This window comes from Lissotriton vulgaris, chromosome 1_1 (genome assembly GCF_964263255.1).
Source record: "Lissotriton vulgaris chromosome 1_1, aLisVul1.2, whole genome shotgun sequence".
Classification (NCBI taxonomy): domain Eukaryota; kingdom Metazoa; phylum Chordata; class Amphibia; order Caudata; family Salamandridae; genus Lissotriton; species Lissotriton vulgaris.
In genome coordinates this window covers 1,260,097,947-1,260,125,558 of record NC_141685.1, presented here as the reverse complement: position 1 = coordinate 1,260,125,558, position 27,612 = coordinate 1,260,097,947, and the positions used below count along the sequence as shown (strand labels likewise).

General features: G+C 43.5%; 1 protein-coding gene across 2 annotated transcripts in view; it reads right to left on the bottom strand.

Annotated features, from left to right (window-relative positions):
- The window catches only part of PDE1B (phosphodiesterase 1B), a 1,669,085-nt gene that overhangs the window by 812,435 nt on the left and 829,038 nt on the right, over window positions 1–27,612 (bottom strand). For both annotated transcript variants that reach the window (XM_086964603.1, XM_086964607.1), the window contains 3 exons: window positions 22,952–23,065; window positions 19,277–19,459; window positions 13,923–13,989 (listed from right to left, as the gene is read on the bottom strand). In XM_086964603.1, coding sequence (XP_086820729.1) covers window positions 13,923–13,989; window positions 19,277–19,459; window positions 22,952–23,065 — 364 coding nt within the window. The remainder of the gene's footprint in view (window positions 1–13,922; window positions 13,990–19,276; window positions 19,460–22,951; window positions 23,066–27,612) is intronic.

Genomic DNA, 27,612 nt, shown 5'->3' with positions numbered 1-27,612 from the left:
GCTATTTCCAATGTTTTTATTTTATTTTCATCAAAGGAACCTATCAGTGGCCACTGACTTTCAGGGTTCTTCTTTGTATATTTATGCCATAGCTTAGCTTAGTATAAGCTATAGCGACTAGTCCATGCTTAGTGAACATGTCCTTATTAGGGGTGCCCTCCAGTGGAGCTGGATGGTTCATCTCTAATAAGCGGTCCGGGCTGAACAGGCTACCAATCAGTGGGGAGAAGATAGGCATGACGGGTTACAACGGGGACAAAGGTCTGCACTACCTATCTTATCACGGCGGACAAAGACTAGACAGAATATTTCTATTCTATGTTGTTTGTAGGCCGTGAATACCTCAAAAGAACCAATACCGAACACTTAATGTACGGTCAATCAAACAATCAATGGGGAGAATAAGTGGGTACGACTTGTTAAAGTTTCGCGTTACCCACTCTTTCTCTACCCGCAAAGAGAGACCTTGTTCTTCCCTGTTTGCAGACAAAGAATCTCCAGACAACAATCCACGAACGACAGTTCGGGAAAACAGTGGGGGAGGAAGATAGGCACGACGGATTACAATGGGGACAAAAGTCTGCGTTACCTATCCTTCACTGTTTGCAAAGAGAGAGCCTGTTGTTTTCTCCGTTTGCAGACGGTGAATCTCCAGAGGGATCAACAAAGCGTAATACTAGTATTATCCAAACCAAACAATCATTTCTCAATTTGTCGTGTTTACACGACCTTACCCGGACCGCATGGACGGTTTCCTGTCTTCCGAATCCAGCGCCCGATCGTCCTCTCTTCTTCGTGATGTTCGTGGCACTCCTGATGGTTCCCAGTCAGGACCGTAGATCACTCGAGAGAGGTCTGTTCGGAACTAGTGAAGGTCGGATGATCGGCTGTCAGACGAGGGTCTATCGGACACGAGCTCTCCCGATCGTTGCAGTCGTTCACTCTGTCGTCAGGACCTCTCCCACTGGATCCACGTGTCGCTGATGGGCCCCACGCTTTGGGACGCCAATTGTGGAAAAAGGTAGGGCTATGACCTTTTTCAAGATTTGCCCGGCGCTAACCGCCTTTGTACCATTCAAATTACCAAGCAATGAGGCAGGCGCCGGAGACCAGAAGGCAGGAAACAGAAGTTTTATTCCGACGGAGCAGAACACATCAGATCAGACAACAAGGTATCGTCTCGAGGTGCTCTCACAGCCTCTCGGAGGCCTGGCCTCTTATACACTGGTTTATGGCATGTGACCTTTCTTTATTACAATCAGAACATTGTGAAGTAAGGAAAAAAGACATCCCCGTAATCCTCGTGTCAATCCCACCCCCATATACCTCCACAATAGAGGTCCTCAACCTGCTGATAAGAGGAGGGGGTCATCACGCAGCTGAGTAGTCCGCCGAGTCTTAGGATGTGTGCGCCTGATCATATCCCGGGGGGGTGGGGAGGCCTTGATCAATAGAGGGTCCTTTGAAGAAGAGTGACTTCGTGCAATAAGGGGCAGTAAATGATATCTCCCGGCTTAGGCGATGGCCTCGGACCTGTGTGGACATCAAAGGAGTGGTATTCATGCCGCATGGACAATCGAGCGCGGAGGGAAGGTTTATCAACAGAGGGGCATTCATGGGAGGAGAGGAGATGCTGGTCAGGCGCAGGCGTGACTCCCAAGGACAGGGTCATGCAGAAGGGTTATGCTCATGAGAGGGAGGGAGGGGGAGCCAGGGTGCGCGAGGATGCTTGCTGGGTCAGAGGGGCGCGCTGGCGATCGATCGTGGACAGGGAGGCCATGATACCTAAAATGGCTGCCGTGCACGTCGTACGTGGGTGACAAGCTGGCGCAGATGATGTTTAGCTCGCAAACTAAAATTCCACACAGTGGCCTCTGTTTGGTACTGTAAAACAAGAAAGTACACTGTCTATATGGGGGAAGAGGGGAGTGCGACAGGCCAAAAATGCTGTGTCAGTTATGGACAAGTGCTAGATAGGACAATACGTGATTGTTCAGGGATAGCTCCAATAAGGATCAAGGGCCCTCACACATCCCGAGGGGTGTCATGCTTCAGCATAGGGCAGCTCCTTGTTGGGCCAGCGCTGCAATGCCTAATTTGTTGTCCATAGTGGTACTGTCAACCTAATGGGATGCCTCTGTGAGCAAGGCAAGGTTAGGTGCATCAGAGATGGGATCTACAAGTGAGGAGAAAGGGTTCCCAGTGGGTCAGACCAGTGTCTCAGGAGAGGGTAGACAGAGGGATCCGACTGAGTTCAGACAGGCGTAAAACTGACAAGTGCCTCTCTATAACAGGGCTGTTGTCTATGTTCTATCGCCTAACCGTTAGGCACAGGTTAATTTAGGGTTTGCTTGTGTTTCACCCTGACAGGAAGTGTGGTTGCTACTTGAGTAGGGTTTCGCCCTCTTCAACCAGTAACCCAATTTCCTAAAGGACCACATTCCAAAGTGAGCATTCTGTGAAATAGACAGCCTCCTTGTTTCGCTATTGGGCACGGATGAGGAATATTATGCATCTGGACATGTTGAAATTGGATAGAGAGAGGGACAGACTGCCCCCCCTCGATCTGGAGCTCTACTATATTGATATAGGGCTCCAACACACAGGTAAATGGTTTGACAAAGACCCAAAAGCCCTATCAATTTACTTGATAAGGGGCACAAAGCAGTTACCGGATACCTCGTGGGAAGTCCCACAAGTGGTTGCAGCATTGTAGCCCCAGTGGCATAGCAAGGTCAGGTGGTACCCCGTTCGGAAAATTTCTTGTCACCCCCGGCTTGACAAAATAGCAAAAATATGCGTTTAAAACACATATTTTTTCCATATTGTCATCCCCCTGAGTGAAGACACTTGTCACACCCGGCTTGACAAAATGGCAAAAATATGTATTTAAAACAATTTTTTTGCTATTTTGTCACCCCCTCAGTGATGACAACCAAGTGGGCCGCACCCACCGCATCTCCATTCCTACGCCACTGGGGAGCCCGTGACTAAAATGGTGTTAAAAAGTTCCATTTTCAGAAGATTGCAACCATTTCGTCGGATACAAGATGCCATATCATTTGTGGCCTGGATAGAGGGTGGCTGCCTATCACTGGTAGATTCATACCTGCTATATGTTTCTAAAATTTCAGGAGGCTAGGGATACTTTTTGGATCAGTATTGGGCAATTCCTGCAATTTGCCAAATTGACATTCATAACTAGAGAGGTTTGGATTAGCCTCCCGACTCCACCCAAGGTGTTTCAACACCTGAGTTGTTACTTTAGGGTGGGAGGGGTAGAGGATTTCTCTCACATATATATAAGGCACTGAATGAGGATAGGCCACCAGCAGCGCCAAAGCAAAGCAGGCTTGGAACAGAAACCTATAGCCTCCCTTGACGGATGTAGAATGGGTGTAAATCTGTGAATAAGTATGGGAAATCATAAGTAATGCAAGATTCAAGCTGATACAGTGAAATATCTCCATCGTACATACCTTGCACCCACATGAACACATATGATATACCCAAACAGGTCTTTGACCTACCCAAAGTGCAAGGAGCAAGAGGCTACATTCCAATATATGACCTGGAAGTGCAGGGTGCTGTCTGAGTATTGGGAAGAGGTGGTGTTACAACTTAGACAGGTGACAAATGTTTGACTCAAGGTCTACTACCTAGATCCAGCTGGTCTCTCAGTCAGGTTTTTTTTAATAAGCGCCAAGATGCCCCCGGGTGAGTCATGCGCTATAAAAGTCGAACTAACATAACATCCAAGTAAGGGAAAAAGTCATACAAATGTATAACACTCAGCCTACTCTTGGATAAGCACTACATAGCAATAAACTGGTTATCAAACAGGTCACCCACAGAGCTGAGTTTGGAGACAAAATATGACAGAGTGGATCCTAGCAGAAGAATTATGTTTGAAATGGTCATACCAGATTGTTATTGTTATTGTTATTGTTAGAAGGTGGCCTGGTATATGCGGTCCACCAATAAAAGTGGACACCTTGTACAAGTCCACACGACCCTTATGATGCATGAGGTCAAAGATGACCTTATTAGGAGCTATCCTAGTGGTTGCTTAATCTTGAAGGAATGTAAAGCAACTTGTTTTACCAGAATATCAACTCCTAAATTAGTAAATGAAAGGAGAACCACACAGTGTTGATATAAAAATATGTATTTATTAATATAACACTCTCTACTGGTCTCTATACGAGACTAGGGCACAAAACACACAATACTGAATCAATAGAACATTATTAAATAGCAAAATACACAGCGGGCTCCAGGGGGAGACCGAACCATATACTAAAAAATTGTATTCCAACAACGAATTGACTAGACACAGTGCCTAGAGCACGTAGAATTGCTGAGACCCCAAGGAACCACCTAAAAGGAGTGACACAGGGAACCCACAGAGGACAGATGCAATGAAGAAACGCAGACACGTGCTCCGTACAACTCCATGGTAAAGTTGCGGTTGGATATTTACAAGTTAAGGACACTTCTAAGAGGACTTTGAGCAAACCCTTTGGAACTTAGGAGGTTCTAAGGCCAACCCACCAGTGAGTACTGAAGTACCCGTGTTACCTATCCCAGAGCAGCCGGGTGCATAGGGGTCAAGTGGTGTCAGAAACCTTCGTCGTTTTCAATGGAGAGCTGCAAAGAAATCCTGCTGCCAGGAGGGGGAAGAATGTGTGGTGGAATACAAGCCTGGATTCGAGGTAAGAGGAACCTGAAAGCAGAGGGGACAGAGTCTGGGTCACTTCAGGTGACCAGGGGCTCGGTAGTCGAATGCCCACCGATAGCAGGTGCTTCAGGTGTGAAGAAGGTTTGATTGACTCTGCAGCCACAGGCACCAGGAGATATTGAGGATAAACAGGATCCGGAGGTGAACTGTTCCATGAAGGATGTCGAGTGCTGAATGGTCGATGTCTGGCTAGAGCACCAGCAAGCCTTGGCAAATGTAACCCATGCGATCAAAGGACACAGGTTACGGTGCGGACCAGTAAGGTCCAGGGTACTCTCCAAGTGTTGGAGAGTCAGGGCACATCTGGAACAACCAGGTAAGCCCAAGAATTAATAAGATGACCCTTGCCAGGACCCACAGGCCAATGGACCAGGGATCGCGAGGAGACCTCAAGCAAGTTTGCAAAGTACCAGTCCACTGGACACTCGTGAAGTGGAGGCCGGAAATCTTCTGTGCAAATACTGCTCGGGGTCAGGGCTACAAGGAGTCCAAAGCACAGGCTCGGGTTTTGTCACTAAGCATATGTAACTGCAAATGTACGCGGTGCACAGGGTGCTGGTTACACGGTCTGCACAAGGGATACTGGTCTCAGAAATTCTGAGTTGCAGATCGACCTCAGGGACATTTGGAAACCCACCTTCTGTTTTGCTGAAATCTTCGGAGTCCTTAGGAGCTTGGGAGAAGCAAACTGGTCAGATGCATTTAGGTGCCTTCTTTTGCAGAGGAGTACCACTTTACTCTAAGGGAGATTCTTCAGTCGTCCAGCATCGTGCAGGCAGTCAAAGTACTTGGTTTCTTCTTAGCAGAATCTTGTCCCGGTAAAATCTAAAGTTCTGTAGTCAGGTAACCCATGGGAAGGGGTTAGAAAGATTATGTGGACCCTCCTAGGGGAGGGGCAGGACAGAAAGGTGGCTACGCCATGTCCTTTGTCCAGTTTCACGCCAGAGCAGGAGCAAATGGCTACCAGACTAGTTTGAGCTGGACTATGCACAGGGACACCAAATGTGCCCCCAGTGCAGACTTTCTGGCACTCTCAGAGTGCACCCACCCAGCCCAAATCCACTAAACCCTGTCTGGGAGGTGGTCACACCTCCCTGTGACAGGATGCTTATTGTCATGCCTTCCTCTGCTCGAGCTTGGCTCAGCAGCAGGAGAGCAGAATTGTGTCTGTGGCTGGCAGCATCCATTTTGTGCTGGACAGGTCGAAAAAGCTGGTACCGGGTAGACCAGCGACCCACATATGTCCTTTTGGAAGGGTGGAATCATACCTCCACACCAGTTACTGGTATGGAGGTATGATTCCAAGGTGTTTGACACCAAACACGGTATGTTTCTAAGCAACCATTTTTAAAGTTAGTATTTACCACAAGGTTATAATGCACTTAAACATATATGTCTGGCTGCATCACAGACAACCTGGGAGAATGGTCTTTGAAGGCTGCAGAGGGGTCTGCTCATGTAGGGGCACCCTCTCACGTAAAACCCAGCACCCTGCCTTAAGGATTGTTAAGGCCTGCCATAGGGGTGACTGTTAGGTAATTAAGTGTAGTGATTTAAATAGATATAGTGAACCTATATCTTAAGTAAGTGTTGCAAGCACAAGCTTACACAGTCTGCTGTTGCAGGCTGGCTGTGTCAATTTGGATGGCCTCTCAGGGTTGGCATAATACATGCTGCAGCCCATGGGAGGCCTCTGGGGTAACTATGCTCTGGGTACAGGGTGTACCATATACTAGGGACTGATAAGGGTGTAGGAGAGTAGGATCTGCTTCGTATTGTCACCCCCCATGTTTTGCTGTGTTTCACTGGTTTATCGACGTTAGTCTGGCTGTGGCTCTGCTAAACAGGACCACAGTCTAGCTGTTCTCTCTCTAAATTGGTTACCTGTACATTAGGTACACTCTAGATTGGTTACTGGGTTACCATTGTGAGTCACTAGTATATGGTACCTTAGGTACCAAGGGTATAGGTACCCCAGAGGCCTACCCGGGGCTGAAGCATGTAGTACGCCACCCCTAGGAAGCCTTCCAAAATGGCACCTCAGGTCTGCACTTACAGCCTGGGTAAGGTGGTGTAAGCACCCCCTACTTAGATATAGTATACCTATATCTACCTATATATACCGAAACATATAAACCTATAAGTCACTCTTATGGCAGGCATTGACAATTCTGAAGGCAGAGTGCTTGGTTTTGTTTGAGAGGGTGCCCTAGCATGAGCTGAGCCCCTCTGCAGCTTTTGGAATCCCTTCCTTATAGCTGTTCTATGATGTAGCCATATCATATAGTCCCCACGAAGGCCAATCCTTTGTTTCTTGGGCTTTTCTGGTTGCTCCAGCATTGCCCTGACTCCCTCCAAAGGAGGAGTCCCTCAGACCTTGCAGGCCTTCACCGAAGCTAATCTTGTAATCTTGCGTGGGTTGATATTGCCAAGGCTTGTTGGGTCCAATCCAGATACCGACACTGCAGCACTCGACATTCGACATGGGGCAGCTCAAATCCAGCTCCTGGTCATTGTCGACGCCTCCTGGATCTCGTGGCTGAAGTGTCAAGCTTCACCTCCTTCACTTGAAAGCACCCGACATCGGCTGGCATCTTCTTGTCGCCATCCTGGTCACTGGCTAGTGACCCAAACTCTGTCCCTTCTGCTTTCAGGTTCTTCAGATCTCCTATCCACCCTTGGATCAATCCGAACGCTTTTCTCCTGGTTGCATGCAGCACTTCTTTGCAGCTCTCCATTGGCATCGACGACGAAACCCGACACGAAAAGACACCTATGCACCCGGCTTCCCTGGATGAGGTAACACAAGTACTTCGGTGCTCCCGTGGATCTTGACTCTGGAAGTGTCCAGTACTGAAAGGGGTTTACCGTAGTCCACTCCTAAGTGTCCCTAATCTGTAAATTTATAACTTTAACTTTCGCCATAGAAGTCAATGGTGATTTGCGGCTGTGTTTAGACACTGCACGCGTCCCCCATGGGTCTCCTGCGTCCCTACCTTGGATGGTTGCTGGTTGCCCCAGCGGTTCTACATGCCCTAGGACTAACTTCTATCCCTCACGTGGTTCTTATACCACTTTCTTAGTATGTGGTTTGTGAGCCCCCTAGGGCAAAACATTTACTGTGCTAATTTACTGTGTGCTATTTAAGTTCTTGTATTGTACTTTTGCCTCTAGCTTCATAAAGAGACTAGAGGGGTTTTGTTTAGAATAAATACATATATTTTATATATATACCTGGTGTAGTGCTCTTTCATTGATCATTCAAGAGATTATAGACTGGTAAAACAAGCTGCTTTACATTCCTTCAAGACTTAGCCTGAAGGCTGCTCTCCACAGCTTCCACTAGGATAGCTTTCTATAAAGGTTGTCTAAACCTACCATCAATAAGGGTCGTTTGGACTGGTGCAAGGTGCCCACTAGAATAGTGGACATCATATGCCAGGCCAACTTCTCACAAAGGGTATCCCAGAATCTAATTTGGAGTGTACCTAAAGTACATGCATATCAATTTAAGGGAGAAAGCAGATAGACTGGGGTCCTGAATAGCAGAATCCCAGTCATACTAGGCCAAAAACAGTGTGACATCAGCAAAAAGTGGGGGTTACCATAAGAAGCGTATACTACTTCCCTACACTGTAAATAACAGACTTTAACATAATTTAATAGCACTCAGTGTACCTACCTCACATGGATGTAAAATGTAGTTGGCTTAGGCAGCAATCAAACTCATTACCTACAGATCACAAATGATACCAGCAGAAACATTTAACTGCTGAGGCGAATGTCTATCTGCTTGAAATATTTGGTTTTCCAATATGGAAGTCGGAAGAGATTCTCAGAGCCTTATAGAAGGAACAAGACATTGAGACTTATGATTCCAACTGTGGTACTCTCATTGAATGGTTCTCTGAATCCTTGCTCAAGAAAGATCATGAAAGTAATAGTCATTTGCCATAGCACATACCACATTCAAAGTCCTGTCTTGAAAGTGTCAGTCCTAACAATGTATTTTGTAGTAAAATGCAGCATGTGAATAGTGTTCAAGAGGAAGTGGTAGAGGAATAGGAGGCCATCCGAAATATAATTTAGTGGCAAATAATGGCCTCAGAGATCCCTAAAAGTATTCAGTGTTCATATTTGATTACTTGAGGATTAGCTGAGAATCTAAGTCCATAAAGAGTGCCATATATGCCATGTTTTTTGCAATATATCAAACTAGAGCAGAGGGGGTAGCCCTACGTATAGAAGACCTGCTGGGGCTGAGTACGTTTCCCTTGGCTAGTAACGGAGAGGCCATAGTAGCAGACCTACAGGGCCTAGTGGCAGTCGTGGAGAAAACTCAAGGAGAGACAAGACGCCAACCTATCCAACACTTGGGTTCAGCGGGTGCACGTGTAGAGCCCCAGGAAGAGCAGAGCTCTACTGGCATAGGCTATGCCCCAGCATCAAGTGAATTATAAACAGCTACAACTGAGAGGGATCATGCTTGACAACAGACCAGGCCTCAGGCAATTACCCTACCCCTGATTATTTTGCTTTGTCCCCATTTTGTTGTAACCCACTCCCACAGTTCAAATACGTGAGGCATCATGTTCAGATGATAGACACAGTAGATACCACAATGTCTCTCCAATGTCATTTTCACTGGCGTAATGATACTTTCCAAGTAATATTCTGAGCTGCAACAGCCGCAAGATATTGCTGTATCGCTGAATATTGTACTATATTCAAGGGCCAAACAAAATACTTCATCTCTATAATTAAAGCTAAGGAGTACTTGGAGTCTCTTTGAATAAACAAGAAGAACCTCGATGTATAGTATGATAAATTTAGAACTTGAGTGTAGTAATTATACTGTTTAATAATTATTTAAATGCAGGACCATTATGCTTCTCTATTCTATTCTCTCCTTTTTCTTTTCTGAACTTTCTCCTTCTCTCTCTTTTCTTCTTTTTTTTTTTTTTTTCTTTCTCCTTTTAGTAAGGACGCCATTGGTTAGGGACACGGCATCCATACGCTTCAGGAACTGAAAGTTCCTGTGCCTCCTATAGTGGGGAGGGTGGGGGGAGGGGTTCTGGGAATATGGGTGGGGGTGGGCAAGGGCAGGGGTTGGTGGTGGGGGTGTAAGGCAGAGGTGTTCAACACAGGGATGAATATAAGGCATTCAAATGATAATACTGAAGAGCAAATGCTTGTGATGATGGTCGATAATTTTTTTCTATTATTTTTGATATGTATAAAAAGGTGAAAATATGTACTATTAATATCAATGGTCTTAATGACTTAAAGAAGATCGCTATGTTCCGAACAATGCTCCAAATTCTGAATATCGATCTGCTATGTATTCAGGAAACTCACATTTCATGGGATAAACGTTTTCTTCTGAATAATTTGGGATTAGAAGTTCTGATTACATCTAAACAAATGGGTATTAAGAGAGGTGTTGCAATCTGTATGCGAAAGGGAGTAGGGAAATGCTTAAAAACACTCTCTGATAAATGGGGCAGATGGGGACTCGCTGAGTTAAAAATTGGAAGCTGCAAATTTACCTTATGTTGTATTTACGGTCCCAATCTGGACGATGCCGAATTGTTTAATACTATGAATACAGAGTTATCCATCTGGACACAACCGATAATAGTCTGTGGAGACCTAAACATACATATGTCAGCCGACTGGAACATCAAATCAGGCAAGAGATATACGGGTCGAAAGATAAAAACTTATAAAGCACTTAGAGACCTGGTACTAAGTAATGGGTTAACTGATGTCTGGAATAAATTTCATTATAATGACCCCGGATATACTTTTTTTTCTATTCCTCATCAAAAATTTGTCCGTTTAGACTATTTTTTTGTATCCTCAGTTTTTTTGGAGAAAATTCGTATTGAGATATTACCACAAGTCATCTCAGATCATAATCCTATAATTGCTGAGATGCAATTTTCTACTGATTGTCAAAACTCCACTAGATCCTGGTCATTTCAAAGAAATTTATTACTAGATGAAGATTACCTTCAATTTATGGTTAACATTATTAAAGATTACTTTCTAATAAATAACGATACTGCCTCCCCACAAGTAGTTTGGGACTCTTTCAAATCCATTGTACGGGGCGAGACAATCAGCTTTGCAAATTATAAGAGGAAAAAAAAACAAACAGATCTTAGGGATAGGCTAAACAAGATAAGGCAGGTCGAGCTGGAATTATCTACCGCATGTAAAAACAATGTTAATATAGAGGATGTACAAACACGATTAACCATTGAACGCTCAGGTCTTCGTACACATATTGCTGAAGAAGTAGCTGCAAAATTTAAACAATACAAAACGGAACGTTACGAATTTAGTGAACGTACGGGAAAAATTCTAGCACAGCGTTTACGACAAAAATCTTCTTTTAACGAAATACAATGTGTTAAAGATACAAATGGGGTCCCTCACGAAAGTAGGGAAGGAATATTAGAGTCATTTCATGGTTTCTACAAGATGCTGTATAACGATTATAACAATGAAATTGACAAGACTCTTAATCCCACAGATTATTTACAAAACATTAACCAACTTTCTTTGTGTACAGATGATATAGATTTATTTGCTAGGTCAATAAGCTGGGAAGAGATTGAAAAGGCTATTACGAGTCTTGCAGCTGGTAAAGCTATGGGGCCCGATCAGATTCCCCTTGAATTTTATCGGACATTTAGACATTTGCTGAAACCAGAGCTGCTTAAAATTTTTAATGTAGCATTCCAAGACAAATCTCCTGATTCTTGGTCCACAGCTACTATAGTTGTTTTTGTCAAAAAGAACAAGGATCCAAAGGAATTAGGCTCGTATCGTCCCATTTCCCTTATTACAGCAGATAGTAAGATTTATTCTAAAATTCTTGCAAATAGACTAAACGATGTTATGCCAGGTTTGGTTTCTCACACTCAACACGGGTTTATTAAACACAGGGACACTACAGATCACGTTAAACGCGTTATTGCACTGTTGGATTGGACTCAAGCAAAGGAATCCCCAGTCGGAGTGATCCTACTCGATGCTGAAAAAGCGTTTGACAGAGTAGACTGGGGGTTCCTTTGGTCTGTACTAAAATGGAAGGGTTTTCCATCACAATTTATTAAAGCTGTACAGTCACTTTATTCTAATGCAAAGGGTGTAATAAGACTAGGCACGGATATCTCCAGACCATTTTCAATTACCAGGGGGACCAGACTAGGGTGCCCCTGCTCTCCACTTTTATTTGCACTTTATCTAGAACCCTATCTGAATAGACTAATTATAGAACCTGGCATCCCACCTGTCCGAATCCATGAGGTAGATCACAAAGTCTTAGCATACGCAGACGATGTGGCCATTGTAACCTCTGATTCTTCTTCCGCCTTACCTAAAATAATAGAAGTTGCTAGTGAATTCGGTAAATTCTCTGGATACAAATTAAATATCTCAAAAACCCAAATTGTACATTCCAAAACTGGTACACCCACTGATATTCCACTAAATGCTACTGCTACATACCTTGGTGTAACTATATCATCTAAAATAGATGACATTGTTGGACTAAATCTGGATCCTCTACTCATATCCACTAACAGAACTCTAGAAAGGATAAATAATTTACATTTATCTTTATTTGGACGGACCAATGTCATTAAGATGTTGATTTTTCCAAAATTTCTTTATTTTTTTCGCACCATTCCCCTATTTTTCTCTATGTCCTTTTTTAATAAAATAGATAGGATGCTGTCCAGATTTTTATGGGGGTATCGTCGCTCAAGAAGATCTTTAAAGTGGTGTACCCTACCGCAGGGACGTGCTGGGTTGGGATTTCCGAACTTTAGAATGTATTATTGGGCTATAACTCTTAAAACAATTAAGGTTTTATTATTTCATGATCACGTTAATGAAACCTTTATGGCACCATCTATTTTTGAAACACAATGTCTCTCCAATGTCATTTTCACTGGCGTAATGATACTTTCCAAGTAATATTCTGAGCTGCAACAGCCGCAAGATATTGCTGTATCGCTGAATATTGTATCATGAGTTGCATTGCCCTAATGCTATTATGATGTATGATATCACTGCACTAATGTCCTTGTTCGGTAAGTTCATGCAAAAATGTCAATAAAAAAGTTTTTTTTTAAAGTGTCATATATCAAAGTCTCATTGTCAAAATTCATCATTTCACATAAAACACTCACAGGGGAGTGGATGACTCAACTACGTCCTCAGAGAACAGCACATATCCTTGTGTCCAAAAGCTTCTCCTTAAATCTATTCTTTTATTAGCAAAGCCGTCTCTGGACTATGTCTCCTAGTCCCAGTGATTTATCGGGGATTACTGGAAAATAATATTTACTACAACCGCAAACACCATTTATAATGACACATGCAAAAAAATGGCACAGACCAGTAAGACCGCATACCTTCCACTGATAAATAGAGAAAAATTGAGTTTTTAGTTTCAAAGTTTAACATCCTCTATTTATGGGCGCTGCTCAGTTTCGAAGGACCCAGCACAAAAGTCTGATTTAAAATTTTAATGAACTTGTATATTTCAGCGTGAGTGGAACACTAAAGTAAAGAGCAGCAATTGTCTTTTATTCAAATTCAAGTATAATAAAAAAAACTGAGCTGAAGAAAGGTAAAAGACTTTCAATGTTATGCCTTAGTAAGTTGTAAAAGCAAAGCACTTTGCTTTTCCTACAACTGCAAGAGCTCTCTCTGAGGTGCTGGAGAGGTCGTTGGAATTGTGGTGAGAACCTGGGGAGATCTTGAATGTGTAGGACAATAAAGAATGCAAGATACATTTCTGTCCAGCGATTATTTATATTAAGTTTTAATGACAATACTTTTATGAACATTTACTAGGAAGAAAGGGGTTATCATAGTTGGAAAAGGCAAACTCCATGCAGCTAAGAGATTCCCACCTTAGCTAGTATTCTTTATGGTTGTGAAAGTCTACGTATATTTGGATCACAAAAACATCTGTCTACAGCTTTTCAGGTAAAGGCAAGCAGATCAATAAGATTTTCAGGTAAAAGCAAGCAGAAACAATAAGATTTTCAGGTAAAGGAAAGCAGAAACAACATTTTGCTGTGACAGACTAATTTGTACTTTCTCATCTCCAAGAGTCTGTAAATAAAGCAGTTACTTTTGTAATATAAAAATGTACCTTTAAGCCATTAACAACTGCTGGAGAGTAGTTTGGTCCAACTGCAGTGTATGTCCTTCGGAACATTCTGAGAAAAAAAAGAAAGTGTCATTTTGTGTAACAGGAGTTCCTAATATCACAGCGTTTTTCACGGATATGGAAAATTATCAAGAAATAGATTGATAGTATATATAAAGTGAATACATCTTATTTCTAAATACATGCTAATAACTTATACAATCATCGTGCAAATATCATTTAGAAAGTATTTGAACATATACACCTAATGATCTTACATTGAATGCTACCCAGAGACTTGCTTCATAAATGTACTTTTATGTAACAAATGTAGTGTATTTTTTTTTAACTAATGCTACTCATTTTGATTTAGGTGGGATTCCATAATTCTTTTAAGAGGACAAAGCAAAATCAATATTTTCTTATATTTGCTTTCAGAACAAAACTGAAATATGAGTCAAAGTAATTTCATAAATGAAAATTGTTAATGAGAGTGAAACATTGTAGGGGGGATTTGCTACATGGTAGAACCAGCTCATGTTGTCGTCGTCACTGGCAGCGACTTCACCAGTTCTTCACAGGTTCTGGATCACAACTACAATAATAGATCCAGTTATCCTTACAGAACTAAGGCCTCTAGAGCAGCAAGCATCTTATAACACACATGCCAGAAGATCCATTGTACAACAACTTAAAGTCAGAGGTCAGAGTCAGAAGCCTAGTCAAAGGAAAAACTACACCCAAGTTATTCCAATTTGTGGATTTCACAGAAAGATCAGCCTACTTTTATATACATCAACAATTTTACAACAATTACATGAATGTGTCAGATTTCCAAAGGAACCTGTGGTTTAGTGTTCCTAAGGATATTGTTAGGATTGGTGTGCAGTGAATCCTTCACGATGATTCATAAAACTCTGGTTCTAATATTTGGATTTTACATTACAGAACATTCTATGGTATGTATTACTGCTGTAGATGCACAGATGTGCACAAATCTAGACTTTAAATATCCATTTGGTGGAGCTAAACATGCTGTTATTACCATTCAATGTGGGATTGTATTTTTTGTTGACATTTGGAAGACAGGAACTCTAGAGCTGACCTATACATTAACCGTTGACCAAAACTCGAAAACAATTTTTTTAACTTAATGGAAGGGGACTTGTTTGACTACCTGGTGTGAATTGTTAGCTGAACATCAACTGCTAGAGTGTTGCTTCCCTGGTACAAGCTGGGCAGAGAGGCACCAAACTGGACCAGATAGAAGTGTGAGCTATTAGAATGCTGTAACCCTTCTTTTCCCAACAAGTCAAGTCAAGTCATAAAATTTATATAGCGCACTACATACCCAGAGGGTCTCAAGGCGCTTAGGGAGGGGAGGAGGATTACTTGTCAAATATCCACGTTTTAAGTTGCTTTCTGAATGCTAGGTGGTTCTGGGTAAGGCGAAGGTAAGTGGAAAGTGAGTTCCATGTTTTAGCTGCCAGGTATGAGAAGGATCTACCTCCCATGGTGGTCTTGTTGATGCGAGGTACAGTGGCGAGGGCTTGACTGGAAGATCGTAGTTGGCGGGAGGGGGTGTAGAAGGATAGTCGTGAGTTGAGGCATTCTGGTCCGATTTCGTAGAGTGCTTTGTGTGCGTGGGTTAGGAGACGGAAAGTGATCCTCTTATTGACGGGTAGCCAGTGGAGGTTTTTCAAGCGATCAGAGATGTGTTCGTTACGCGGGATGTCTAATATGATCCTGGCTGAGGCGTTTTGGATTCGTTGGAGTTTTTTCTGGAGTTTAGCGGTAGTACCTGCGTAGAGGGTGTTTCCGTAGTCCAGTCGGCTCGTGACCAGAGCGTGGGTGACTGTTTTCCTGGTTTCGGTGGGGATCCAGCGAAATGTTTTTTTGAGCATGCGAAGGATGTTGAAGCAGGATGAGGAGACGACGCTGACTTGTCTGTTCATTGAAAGTGAAGAATCCAGGATAACGCCTAGGTTCCGTGCGTGGTCTGTCGGGATGGGTGCTTTTCCAAGGGCTTCCGGCCACCAAGAGTCGTCCCATGCAGAGGGGGATGTACCTAAGATGAGGACTTCTGTTTTATCTGAGTTTAGTTTCAGACGGCTGTGTTCCATCCATTCGGCAACTTCTTTCATTCCTTCGTGTAGGTTAGTTTTGGCGGTGCTAGGGTCATTGGTGAGTGAAAGGATCAGTTGAGTGTCATCCGCGTAGGAGATGATGTTGAGGTTGTGTTGGCGGGCGATGGCCGCGAGGGGGCTCATGTATACGTTGAAGAGGGTGGGACTGAGTGAGGATCCTTGTGGAACGCCACAGATGACTTCAGTGGCCTCGGACTTGAATGGTGGAAGGCGGACTCTCTGGGTTCTTCCGGTGAGGAACGAGGTGATCCATTCAAGTGCTTTTCCTTGTATTCCGATGTTTCTGAGGCGTTGTAAAAGGGTGCTGTGGCAGACTGTGTCGAAGGCTGCAGAGAGGTCGAGGAGGATGAGGGCGACTGTGTCTCCATTGTCCAGTAGAGTTCGGATGTCGTCTGTTGCTGCAATGAGGGCGGTCTCAGTGCTGTGTTTTGCTCGGAAGCCAGACTGTGAGGAGTCGAGGGATTTGTTGGCTTCGAGGAAAGCGGTGAGCTGGTTGTTGACAGCTTTCTCGATGACTTTGGCCGGGAATGGAAGGAGCGAGATGGGGCGGTAATTTTTGAGTTCGGAGGGGTCCGCTGTGGGTTTTTTCAGAAGGGCGCTGAGTTCAGCGTGTTTCCAGCTTTCCGGGAAGGTGGCGGAGTTGAAGGAGCAGTTGATGACGTCTCGGAGGTGCGGTGCTATGATGGAGTCTGCTTTGTTGAAGATGTGGTGAGGACATGGGTCTGTGGGGGATCCTGAGTGGATGGAGTTCATCAGGCGGATGGTGTCCTCAGTAGAGATTGGGTTCCAGTCGTTAAGGGTGTTCAAGGGGGGTGAATGTTCGTCATATGGATGGGTGGGTTGGTAGGAAGAAACTTACTTACTTAGATGTATTGAGGTCTCTTGTGCGGTCAGGATTAACTATATATTATCTGATAGTTTATCACAGTTTTTCTTTCCTTATTTCTGCACTGTCTTTTCAGTTAACATTCTCCTTTTTTCTTAGTCACCGGAATTTTAGGAGTGTTCATTTTTCTTTTACCATGGCCACTTATTCTGAAACATACATGTAAACCTAACACACTTTTACATTGAAGGTAAAGGTGTAACACATTCAAAAGTTCAGCATCAAAAATTCTAAAAATGTTAATCTCTTCTAGAGTAATAAAAGTAGGCGTCTATGTTCCAGGGTTCCTGTTATAATATGATTGCATTAAACTGAACAGCATTTGCGGTTTTGTGGCTTTCATCAAACTGGAAGTGAACGGCTCATCCGTAACTAATATCTCAAAAGGGAAGTGGTAATACAAATGTATCTTAAGCCTTTGAACGGGAAATACGAGCCTGATAAAACCGCAACGGAAAACATATTAATGGCAAGTGCCTCATGACAGAAAAGGCAAATCCCAGCTATGCAGGGCTCAACATTTAGCGGCACTAGTTCAACTTTTACCTCGTGAAGAAGCCAGAATAGGGCGGGATCTTCTGGCGTTTCTCTTTTTCTCTCACACTGAAGTTGAGGATGTCAAAAACATTAGGTTAAGGTTGGTAAATAAGAAATATGTCTTCTGTCTGTTTTTAAAACCGATTGCTAAATTAACTCCATACATTTGTATCTATATTTATTTAAAATGTATTTATCAAATAATTTCTTAATTTTTTTCTTTCTCTCTTTGCTCGTGTCTTTCTTAGGGTTCTACGTAGTGATGGGCTGATATATCATTTTTGTGAAAGGGCCGATGTACAAAGGAAATGTGCGAATTCGCCTCCTGCCTTCGGCTGTTCTGAATTTATCAGTAAGGTTCTCACACATATGTTGTTAATGTAAGTTTTAAATTGAACTTTGTCTTCCAATGGGTGTACCTTTGTGTTTATGATTAATGATGCAACAAATAATGCTTTAGCTGTCTGGACTCTGTTCCATTTCTTCAGAACAGAAAATTCCTGATATGTGTTATGTTTGTGCAGTCTTATTCACCATATTGATTGACGTGCAGATAAGAAAAAACTATTTTTCCAAGTCTTGCTTTGAGGAATGCTAATTTTCTGTGTTGCTTTTTTTAAGTTAGGAATTTTACATTGTAGAAGTTTTTGAATCCGCACTTTGAGCTGTTCAGAGTGAATACTGACGCAGAATCATCACTTTAATGATGATTTTTTTTCCAAAGACTATTTATTTAGGTGCACAAACGGTTGCAATTTGTATGAATCCTTTAATCTGCCTCTGAGCTTTACTTTTTATTCTGACTACCCTCTGGGAGTGTGGAATTAGGCATACAGTAATTAAAAAGAGAGGGCGAGTACCATGGATCCGCTATACTGAAAGTCGAGTGGCAAAGAAAAGAGGTTCTTACATGTGGATTGACTGAGCACACATTTAAGAAAGCAAATCCTATGCGGATTCATTGTGCTCACATCTAAGAAAACAAACCCTATGTGGATTCACTGTGCTCACATCTAAGAAAGCAAACCCTATGCGGATTCACTGTGCTCACATCTAAGAAAGCAAACCCTATGTGGATTCAAAGAGCTCACATCTAAGATGGCAAACCCTATCGACCATAGCTTAACAACCATTGAAAGCCAATAGCTTCCACTTATGCTGGAGCTATTGGCTTTGCCAATGACTTTTAGCCATGTGGTATAGTAACACAGATGTTGTGCAGTATGGTTAAAAGTTAGAAAATAAGGGCCATGATGTGGCCAGCACTGGCTGCTTCATAGCAGTTTTTGGTGAGTGGGCAACATCGACAAAAGAAGGGAGGGTGGGAGGCAGCAGGCAACACAAACAATGGGAGAGAGGGAACAAGCAACACGGACAATGGGAGGGTAAAAATGAGGCATGACATGGCCAGTGCTGGCTGCGTTGTGCATTTTTTAATTGGTGGTTCGGAGGGGCAACACAGAAAATAGGAGGGTGGGACGTGGGATCGAAGAAGCATCACAGAATAAGCAATACATATAATGATGAATAACAGGGAAAGAAGAAAGAATAATAGTAACTCAATCACAGCCTGAGGAACCAAAGGACACAAATGAAAATGAAGCAATCAGTACTTGGTCCATGCTCTACACAAAGGAGGAGGAACGGAAACTGCCACTGGCACATGCAGATCAGCTAGGAGGCAGCAAATAAGAGTGATAATGAAGCTACCTCATGGTAAGCAATGGGAGGGGGCTGCAAGCCCCTTGTAGTAAACAAAATCTCTTTTTCCCACTCTAGATTCTTACCTTTCCACAAATATTCCAGCCTGCACTGCGTGGACAATGCTCCGGAATTTCGGCTTCTCCTCAGATCGGCGACCTGTCGACCTCGTCTGCTGGGTGAATGTGGAAGCCAGCCAGTCACGAACCTCGGAAGGTACAGCGTCCGATCGTATCTCTGGAAGGTCATCTTCAGTGTCAAGAATTTGCCTGGGAAAAGAATAAGGAGGAAAAAATATAAGAAAGTGGCCCAGGGTCAAAGCTTCATCTTTAACCATCAGAACACACATTATTCAATCACAGCACCCAACTCTCATGTGCAAAATGTTGCAGGAAGTCAGTGCCCAGAGGAAGTCTATTGTGTTTACTTCTTCCTGCTTTACCGTTGCCTCAAGAACAAAGACCAAGTTTCCAAACCCCACTTTTATAGAAATAAGAATTGAGTAAATGGAACACCCGACTCAAACCCCTGGATACCTCTCAACATATTTTTGAACCTGTATGTATCAATCACCAAAACATGGTGCTTAGTGGTCAAAGAACACTTGTAGAAAATGGCTAAGGATGTAACGGGATAAAGTGTGCATTTTTTTGCACGGCTTACTAGTTTCCATTAGACACAAAATATCCCTCTCTGGAGAGGATGATTTATCTTATGACTTTTCAAATAGTGGTTCGCAAAGTTGAGTAATTTTCTTTTGTGTAATCATGCGAAATTTTGAGAAAATTACATTAAATTGTACATAATTATTCAAATTTGGCACATAGCACTATATTTCAACCTTAACTCAATCATTTGTGCTAAACATAGCACCATAAACACAAGTGCTGCGAACAGCGTCTTGTGTACTGATCATTTTTGTTGTTGCTACGCTATAAATTTGCTGTAAACGTGGCATAATTACATGACATAGCATAATTTCAGGAATTTTGAGCAATGTAAAGTTTCTGAAATTACGCTAATTCTGCAGGGTGATTTAAATTTCACCCTGGCCTAATTTCAACTCCTTCTGACATTGAAGTATGACTTTCCAAAATAACAGAATCTAACCCTCTATTTTGTCTACAGCGATATATTTCTGATCTGCTGGTCTATGGATGATCAGATAATATCAAAGGTGCATTAGGATAGCTTCTATTTGGGTCATTGATAACACCACACTCTGGGTGAAATGTTCTGTTGCAGATGTTTCTCCTATTAAGAAGGGGGAGAGATTGATTGCCCAAAAAAAGGCAACTCAAAATTGCGCCAAGACCTGCCTTAGAAATACTCCAAGGCTTGTAGTTCAATGATTTCTAAGATGACTGGAAAGGTTATATTTCTTAGCAAAACTTATAACACACCGGACCCACATGGGTGGTGCTACACATATCTCAAAGACAGAGATAACGTTTAGGACTAAGGTCAGCCATTTTCAATGACATGGAGATTTTAGAACACAGAAGTACTTTTTTTATTAACCCCTTCGACGCTGATGACAAGCTGGGCTCATCATGGCGTAGCCTCCTCGCACGCTGATGACGAGCCCAGCTCGTCACGTAAAGTGCGATTTACGAAAACTCAGCGCAGGAGCGGAATTCCGCTAGCGCGCATGGAGTTAAAATGGTCACCTCAGGAGGCATTTTCATCCACGAAGGATGTGGGAAAACTGTTAAAAAAATTCAGTGGAAATAAAATGAGTCTCATCGTTGAAAATGAGAATGTGAGGATTGAGAGCACTTTGGTGTGCTGTATGTGCAGGATTACCCTTTCTCTATTAACATGTTTCTACATGTCGATGGTGATTTTTCACTGTGCTGGGCATCTCTCTGTTTGAAACACTGGTAGCACAAACCACGTTGCATTTAATTTGGGCCATAACAGCAAAACGTCAGAGGAAAAGAGCACATAGTCAATGCTTTCTTTCAAGGGAATTGGGGACAGGTTCTCTGTATGTTTGAGTAACGTCTTCTGAAAGTGTGGGGGAATGACGTCTGGCAATGTAAGGAAAGGTATCTGGCCACTGGTCAAAGGAACTCTGATAATGTAGGTAATCTTATGTAGATATTGTGAACTGTCCATGGAATTATAGAAAAGTCAGCTGGATATTTGAGTGATATACCTAAAAGCTAATTCTGTTGTTTGGTGAAGGCCTTTGAAAGAGTCTGAAAATGTGTTAGGCTCAAGTCTGGGAACATACAGGGCCTCATTCAGTGGCAGCTCCTCCGCAGGGCGGAGGAGCATCCGCCCGCCTGCTTTTGGAAAAGTGAAAAGGGGTCAAATAAAACAATAATAATGTTATTATCGTTTTATTTTTTATTTTTGTGGGCTGGGTTAGGGCAGGGAGGTGCTGGTGGCTCAGGGTGGGAGGAGGAGTGGACTATGCACACTAAGGGGCAGATTATGATGCCGGTTTTCCCGCATCCTCCGGGCCGGCGGAAGCCACCGCCGGCCCGGAGGATGCGGGAAAACCGCTGCGGACTGAAAAAGACCCCCCGCCAGATTAGGATGGCTGGGGGATCGTTATTCAGTCCGCAGCTTTTCTGCCGCGGTCGCCTCCCGTCCGCAGCGGAAAAGCACTAACATGGCTGGCGGTGTCTATCCGACACCGCCAGCCATATTATGATGTCTGGAGTAACATGCCTTTACACGGCGGCATTTCCGCCGTGCAAAGGCATACGGAGTTTTGTTTGGGGGCCCGTTGCGGGCCCCCAGGGGTGAAGGGGTGGTGCACATGGGGGGTACCTATGGTACCCCCCTGCATTTGCGTGCACTAAGTGGCAGGCACCACGCGGTGCCTGACGCTTTGTGCCTGCAAATGCACAACATTAATTTTTAACATTGCGGCGGGTGCTGCTTCAAGCAGCACCCGCCGCAATGTTACAAATACTGGATGTGACCGCCAGGGTGGCGGTCACATCCTAATTTGCACGGAGGGACCGCCGCTGCCCCTGCGGACGGTCCCTCCTACTCTATGGTGGCGGACGGACTCAGGTCCGTCCAACATCATAATTGGCCCGTAAGTGTGCGTGACTGGTTAGCTGGCCGTGTTGGCTGGCCAGGCAGTCATGCGCACTTTGCATATTCCCTGCCAGGCTGTAATGGACAGCCTGGTAGGGAATATGTACAGGCTCCCTGTCCTCATCTTAGCGCCGATCCACAGCACTCAGACCAATCACAATGCTGAATTGCAGCATTATGATTGGATCAGGGGAGTCTGTGTGCCCGGGATCTTCTGCAGCTTCTAACAGACTGGAGTCATGGAGAGCAGAGGAGCAATGCAGCCGACAGAGGAAAGGTAAGTGCGGTTTAAAAAAAACTAAATTTTCAATCCCCCGGTCGTTGTGTCCCCCCTGTACCTCCACCACTATTCCCTACTAGCCGCCACTGATGTCATTTCAGTATTTGTGGATTGTACTCAGAGAAAGTGACAAATGTTCTCGGAATGTATGTGGAACAGTAATGAGAATATAGGGAGAGATATCTGGAAAATGTCCTTAGGGAATGTGGGAATCCCTCTTGGGATTTGAAGATATGCTTCTCAGTATTTGGGGAACATTAAAGATTGGTATAGGCCTTCATAGTACACACTGAGGTACCCAAGGACATTGTGGACAAATCGAACCGAGGCAAAAAGAACTAGACATTAATTGGTCGCCCAAAGCAATGCATTCAATTTTTAAGGTACCCCAAAACATAAAGCTTCTAGGGGACTGCTTTACCTTGTTTCATCAATATAAACTGCTTCCAGCAACGAAGCTGTGTATTCCAGGTTCTTCTTCAGCTCCACGATATTGACTTCGCCATTCTCCAACTGCTTCACCATATACTTTAAGCTGGAAAGAGACAATCAAAATTAATTGGAATGGGCTTGTTGTTTCTTTTTCCGAATTGTTTTAAAACAGAAGCTAGATTTAATCCAACCTTCCAATAATATATATGACAAGATTTTAGTACAGTTCCTATTTTAAGGAATAGCTGCTCGACATAGACAGGTAATCATTTCATCCTGATACGCTAATGGTATTAAGACCCCATGTTAAGTACTTGAGGATAGGCGTTGAAAATGTTTTGAAAGTTAAACTTCAACTTTGGATTGTAGTAAGAAATATCAAGTTACGAATTTCAACCGAACAGAACATTGTTACAACAATATTGTGGCACAAAATACCAAAAGGTAAAGTCCCAGAGGGAGGTAAGTGTTTACTAATCTTATCTTCACATCTATGTACCTTGAACATATAAATATCCTCAGAGTACGTATATGTGGAGTTAGATATAGAAAATGTATAGAAACTACCCTCTTGATATTTTTTCCTTCTATATTGTTGTAATGATATTCTGTCCTTTTGAGATTTGAGACTCAATAGTACCATCCTACACCCAAATGTGGGTTGCACTTCTCGCATTTGTGACGGTATTATCTATTATCTCATTACATTCTGTCTATGTTTAGAAAGCCCAGGCATCAATGTCCCCTATATGTACAGACTTCAGAAGCAGGGGGCAATTCTTTGGAGTGATCTTTAGGTTATATGACATTCTCACAGACCTACTTTTTTTAATCTCTGATGGCAGAAGGATGTAAGATAAGTGGTGGGATACGCTTGCAGTATTTCTTTGATGAACCAGGGTTGACATTTTAACCCACTGCCTCTGTGAGACCACATAAGGGTCTTAGAGACCGCTTATGGGGTCTCAGAGAGGTTAGTCTTAAATAAAGTTAATTTAACATACTGCACAAATGGAACTAGACACCACACAAGATACAAATAGTCAATATGTTCTAGGTTAGAACGGTTGAAGATATGGACAAGAGGTTTGAGACATGCTGCACATTGTGTGGTCCTACCCCAACTTTGAGCACTACATGTCAGTAATATGTACCTCCATGAAGACATCAAGTAGTTGTAATTTTCCATTATTGGCACAGCAAATATTACAGTGAGGACTATTGCTCTTTAGAGTGGTGGGTTGCCATGGCACACTCTGTTAGAAAACTTTGAATATCGCCAACAAGCCTGATACACTCTGACCAGCGCAAATAGATACAGATTATGGAAGGGAAGAAATACATAATTTATAAACCCAGGGGCCGATTCACAGAACTAATCTGAGAAAAATTCCTAAACTTACTACTTTTGGTATTCACAGAATGCATTTAGTAGTAGTAAAGTTAGGATTCCTAACTTTACTACTACCGTATTTTCCGGCGTATAAGACGACCCGGCGTATAAGACGACCCCCGACTTTGGCAGAAAAATTTTAGGTTTAGTGCTATACTCGCCGTATAAGACGACCCCCCACTTCCAGCGCAGCATAGCCATTCCGAGTATGTACCGGTATTTTGAACTTACCGTATTAGTCTAGTCCTCCTCCCTGTGGGTGAGCAGTAAGGCTTTATCAGTGGGCAGTGGGTACCTATAAGCGTTTATTTTACAAACTGAAAGACTGAACGCAAAGAAATTGGTTGTAGAAACAATCTTGCTTTACTCGGAAACATTTTATTTAAAACCATATCAAAAACTGTCACTTCTGAATAACGGCAAACATAAATAACGTAGTGCATGAAACAGTGCAAGTGCATTAAACGTTCTATAACTTCCCATAAATCCAAGCGATTTATAACGTTCCCTTTAAAAACCTTCAAAATCCTCCTCTTCGTCATCTGATCTCATAAGTAAGTCTATGAGATCTTGTGGTACATCTGTAAGGCAGTCATCGTATGGATCTTGTACCAATTCCGTATCAGATGATGTGGTCTCTTCTTCGGCATCCTCTTCACCTTCCCACAGATAGTCGTCCTCCATACCATCTAATGAGTTCGATATGCCACACTTCTTGAAAGACTTTATGACTGTTTCTGCATCGATGTCGTTCCAGGCCTTTATGACAAAGTTGCACAAAACATCCAACTGTGGCGCACGCATGTTTCCTCCTTTTGTGAATGTTTTTTCACCGCTAACCATCCACTCATTCCACTGTTCTCGGATGCGATCTTTAAATGGCTTGTTTAGGCACACATCCAGTGGCTGCACCAACGATGTCAGTCCTCCAGGTATAACAGCAGCATCCGTTTTCAGTCTTGCCAGCCTTTGCTTGGTGCTGGGAGTTAAATGAGCCCTGAACATATCCCACACCAGTAGACTACGCCTTTGTAGAAGTCCACCTGGTCGCCTGCTCCATACGTTATCAAGCCATAGCTTTACCCCTTCTTCATCCATCCATCCTTTCTCATTAACATGCACAAAACAACCAGCAGGAAACTTGAGTTTCGGCATTGTTTTCCTTTTAAAAATAACCATTGGCCTCAGTTTGCCACCATCAGCTGTGCATGCAAGTACCACAGTGAAACTGGACTTCTCATGTCCTGTTGTTTTTATTAAGATTGTCTTTTCGCCTTTTTGATGGACAGTTTTGTTGGCGATCATATCAAAATTCATCGGAGTTTCATCCATGTTTCCGATGCTACTTAGCGCATACACATGTTCATTGCGCAGCCTAATGACGTAGCGATGGAAGCTATGCATTTTGGCATCAAGATCCGCTGGTAATTTCTGGGCAATTTTTGTCTTTTGCCGCAATACCAGATTATGCCTTCCCAAGAATCTGGTACACCAGGACACAGTGGCCTTAAATCTGTGGCTGAGATCGGGATTAGATTTGGCCCACTGAAGTGCAACCAAGCGGATTTTATTTCGGGTCACGACATACCCGCTTTGCCGATGCTCGGCCACCATGTCTGCTACATGCTTTTCCAGTTCTGGCCAATGTGGGGTGCCTCTTCTTAGTGCACACTTGCCCCTTGGCATACTCCGCAATGCTTGCTCATTTGCTCTCCAGGCCCGAACCATCTTCTCTGTCACTCCATATTGCCTAGCAGCAGCACAGTTATTATGTTCCGTGGCAAAAGCCACAACTTTGAGTTTGTAGCTGGCTTCATATTTTCTTCTCCTTGCCACTGCTGGAGCCTTGCTGAGTTCTAGACTGCCAGCCATTTGCTCTGGATGCGCTGCTGGAGCCTTGCCGGGTTCTTCGCTGTCTCCAATTTGCACGGAATGTGCTGCTGGAGCCTTGCCGGGTTCTTGACTGTCAGCCATTTGCACTCGATGTACGGTACTGGTGCTGTACAGAATGGACAGGTGCAGAGACTGTCTTCAACACCACACGTACGGTACGGCAAATACGCTATCTGGTCACGAGACTGTTTTTCCTCTTAGCAACAACCAGCCAATCACGGCAAGTGCTCTACTGCCTTCGGGAACATTCGGGAACATTGTACAGTCCCCTTTCTATGCCACGCCCATGCCAAGGGGAGAGGTGAGCGTGCCAAAACGTGCCAAACGTGCCAAACGTATCAACACACTGGGCGCTGCCATCTTCGGCGTTGGCTGCCCATTACCATGTACCGTGTTTCGGACGTCCTGCTGCCTCGTCCTGCTGCCTCGTCTGCCTGGGGATGTGCAAGCGGTTGGAGGCGCGTGTACAGCGGCAGCGGCAGTCGAGGTAAGACTCATGGCGCCATTTGCTCGCTTGTGAAGCGGTTTGACACCTTCGAGTGAAGTCCTTGCTATGAAAAAAACGCTCGCTTTCGATACTTCATGGCGCGGGGCCTGGGTGTGGACGTTGCCAGGGTCGGTGGCTGTATTTTTTGACATAAGGTGTGTTGTTTCTTGTTATTTCCTATTGTGAAGCGGTCTGACACCTTCGAGTGAAGTCCTCGCTATGACAAAAACACGCTCGCTTTCGATACTTGCACAATTCATGGCGCGGGGCCTGGGTGTGGACGTTGCCAGGGTCGGTGGCTGTATTTTTTGACATAAGGTGTGTTGTTTCTTGTTATTTCCTATTGTGAAGCGGTCTGACACCTTCGAGTGAAGTCCTCGCTATGACAAAAACACGCTCGCTTTCGATACTTGCACAATTCATGGCGCGGGGCCTGGGTGTGGACGTTGCCAGGGTCGGTGGCTGTATTTTTGGACGTTGCCAGGGTCGGTGGCTGTATTTTTTAACATAAGGTGTGTTGTTTCTTGTTATTTCGTATTGTGAAGCGGTCTGACACCTTCGAGTGAAGTCCTCGCTATGAAAAAGCGCATGAAAAAATACCATAAAATTTTGTACCCGGCGTATAAGACGACCCCCGACTTTCCAGAAAATTTTAAGGGGTTAAAAGGTCGTCTTATACGCCGGAAAATACGGTACTAAAATTAGACAAAATCCTAACTTTACGACTTTCGGTATTCACAAAACGTATTTAGTAGTAGTAAAATTAGGATTCCTAATTTTGCGGCTACTAAGCTGAGACAAAATTCTAACTTTACGACTTTCGGTATTCACAAAAGGGATTTAGTAGTAGGAAAGTTAGGAATCCTAACTTTACTAC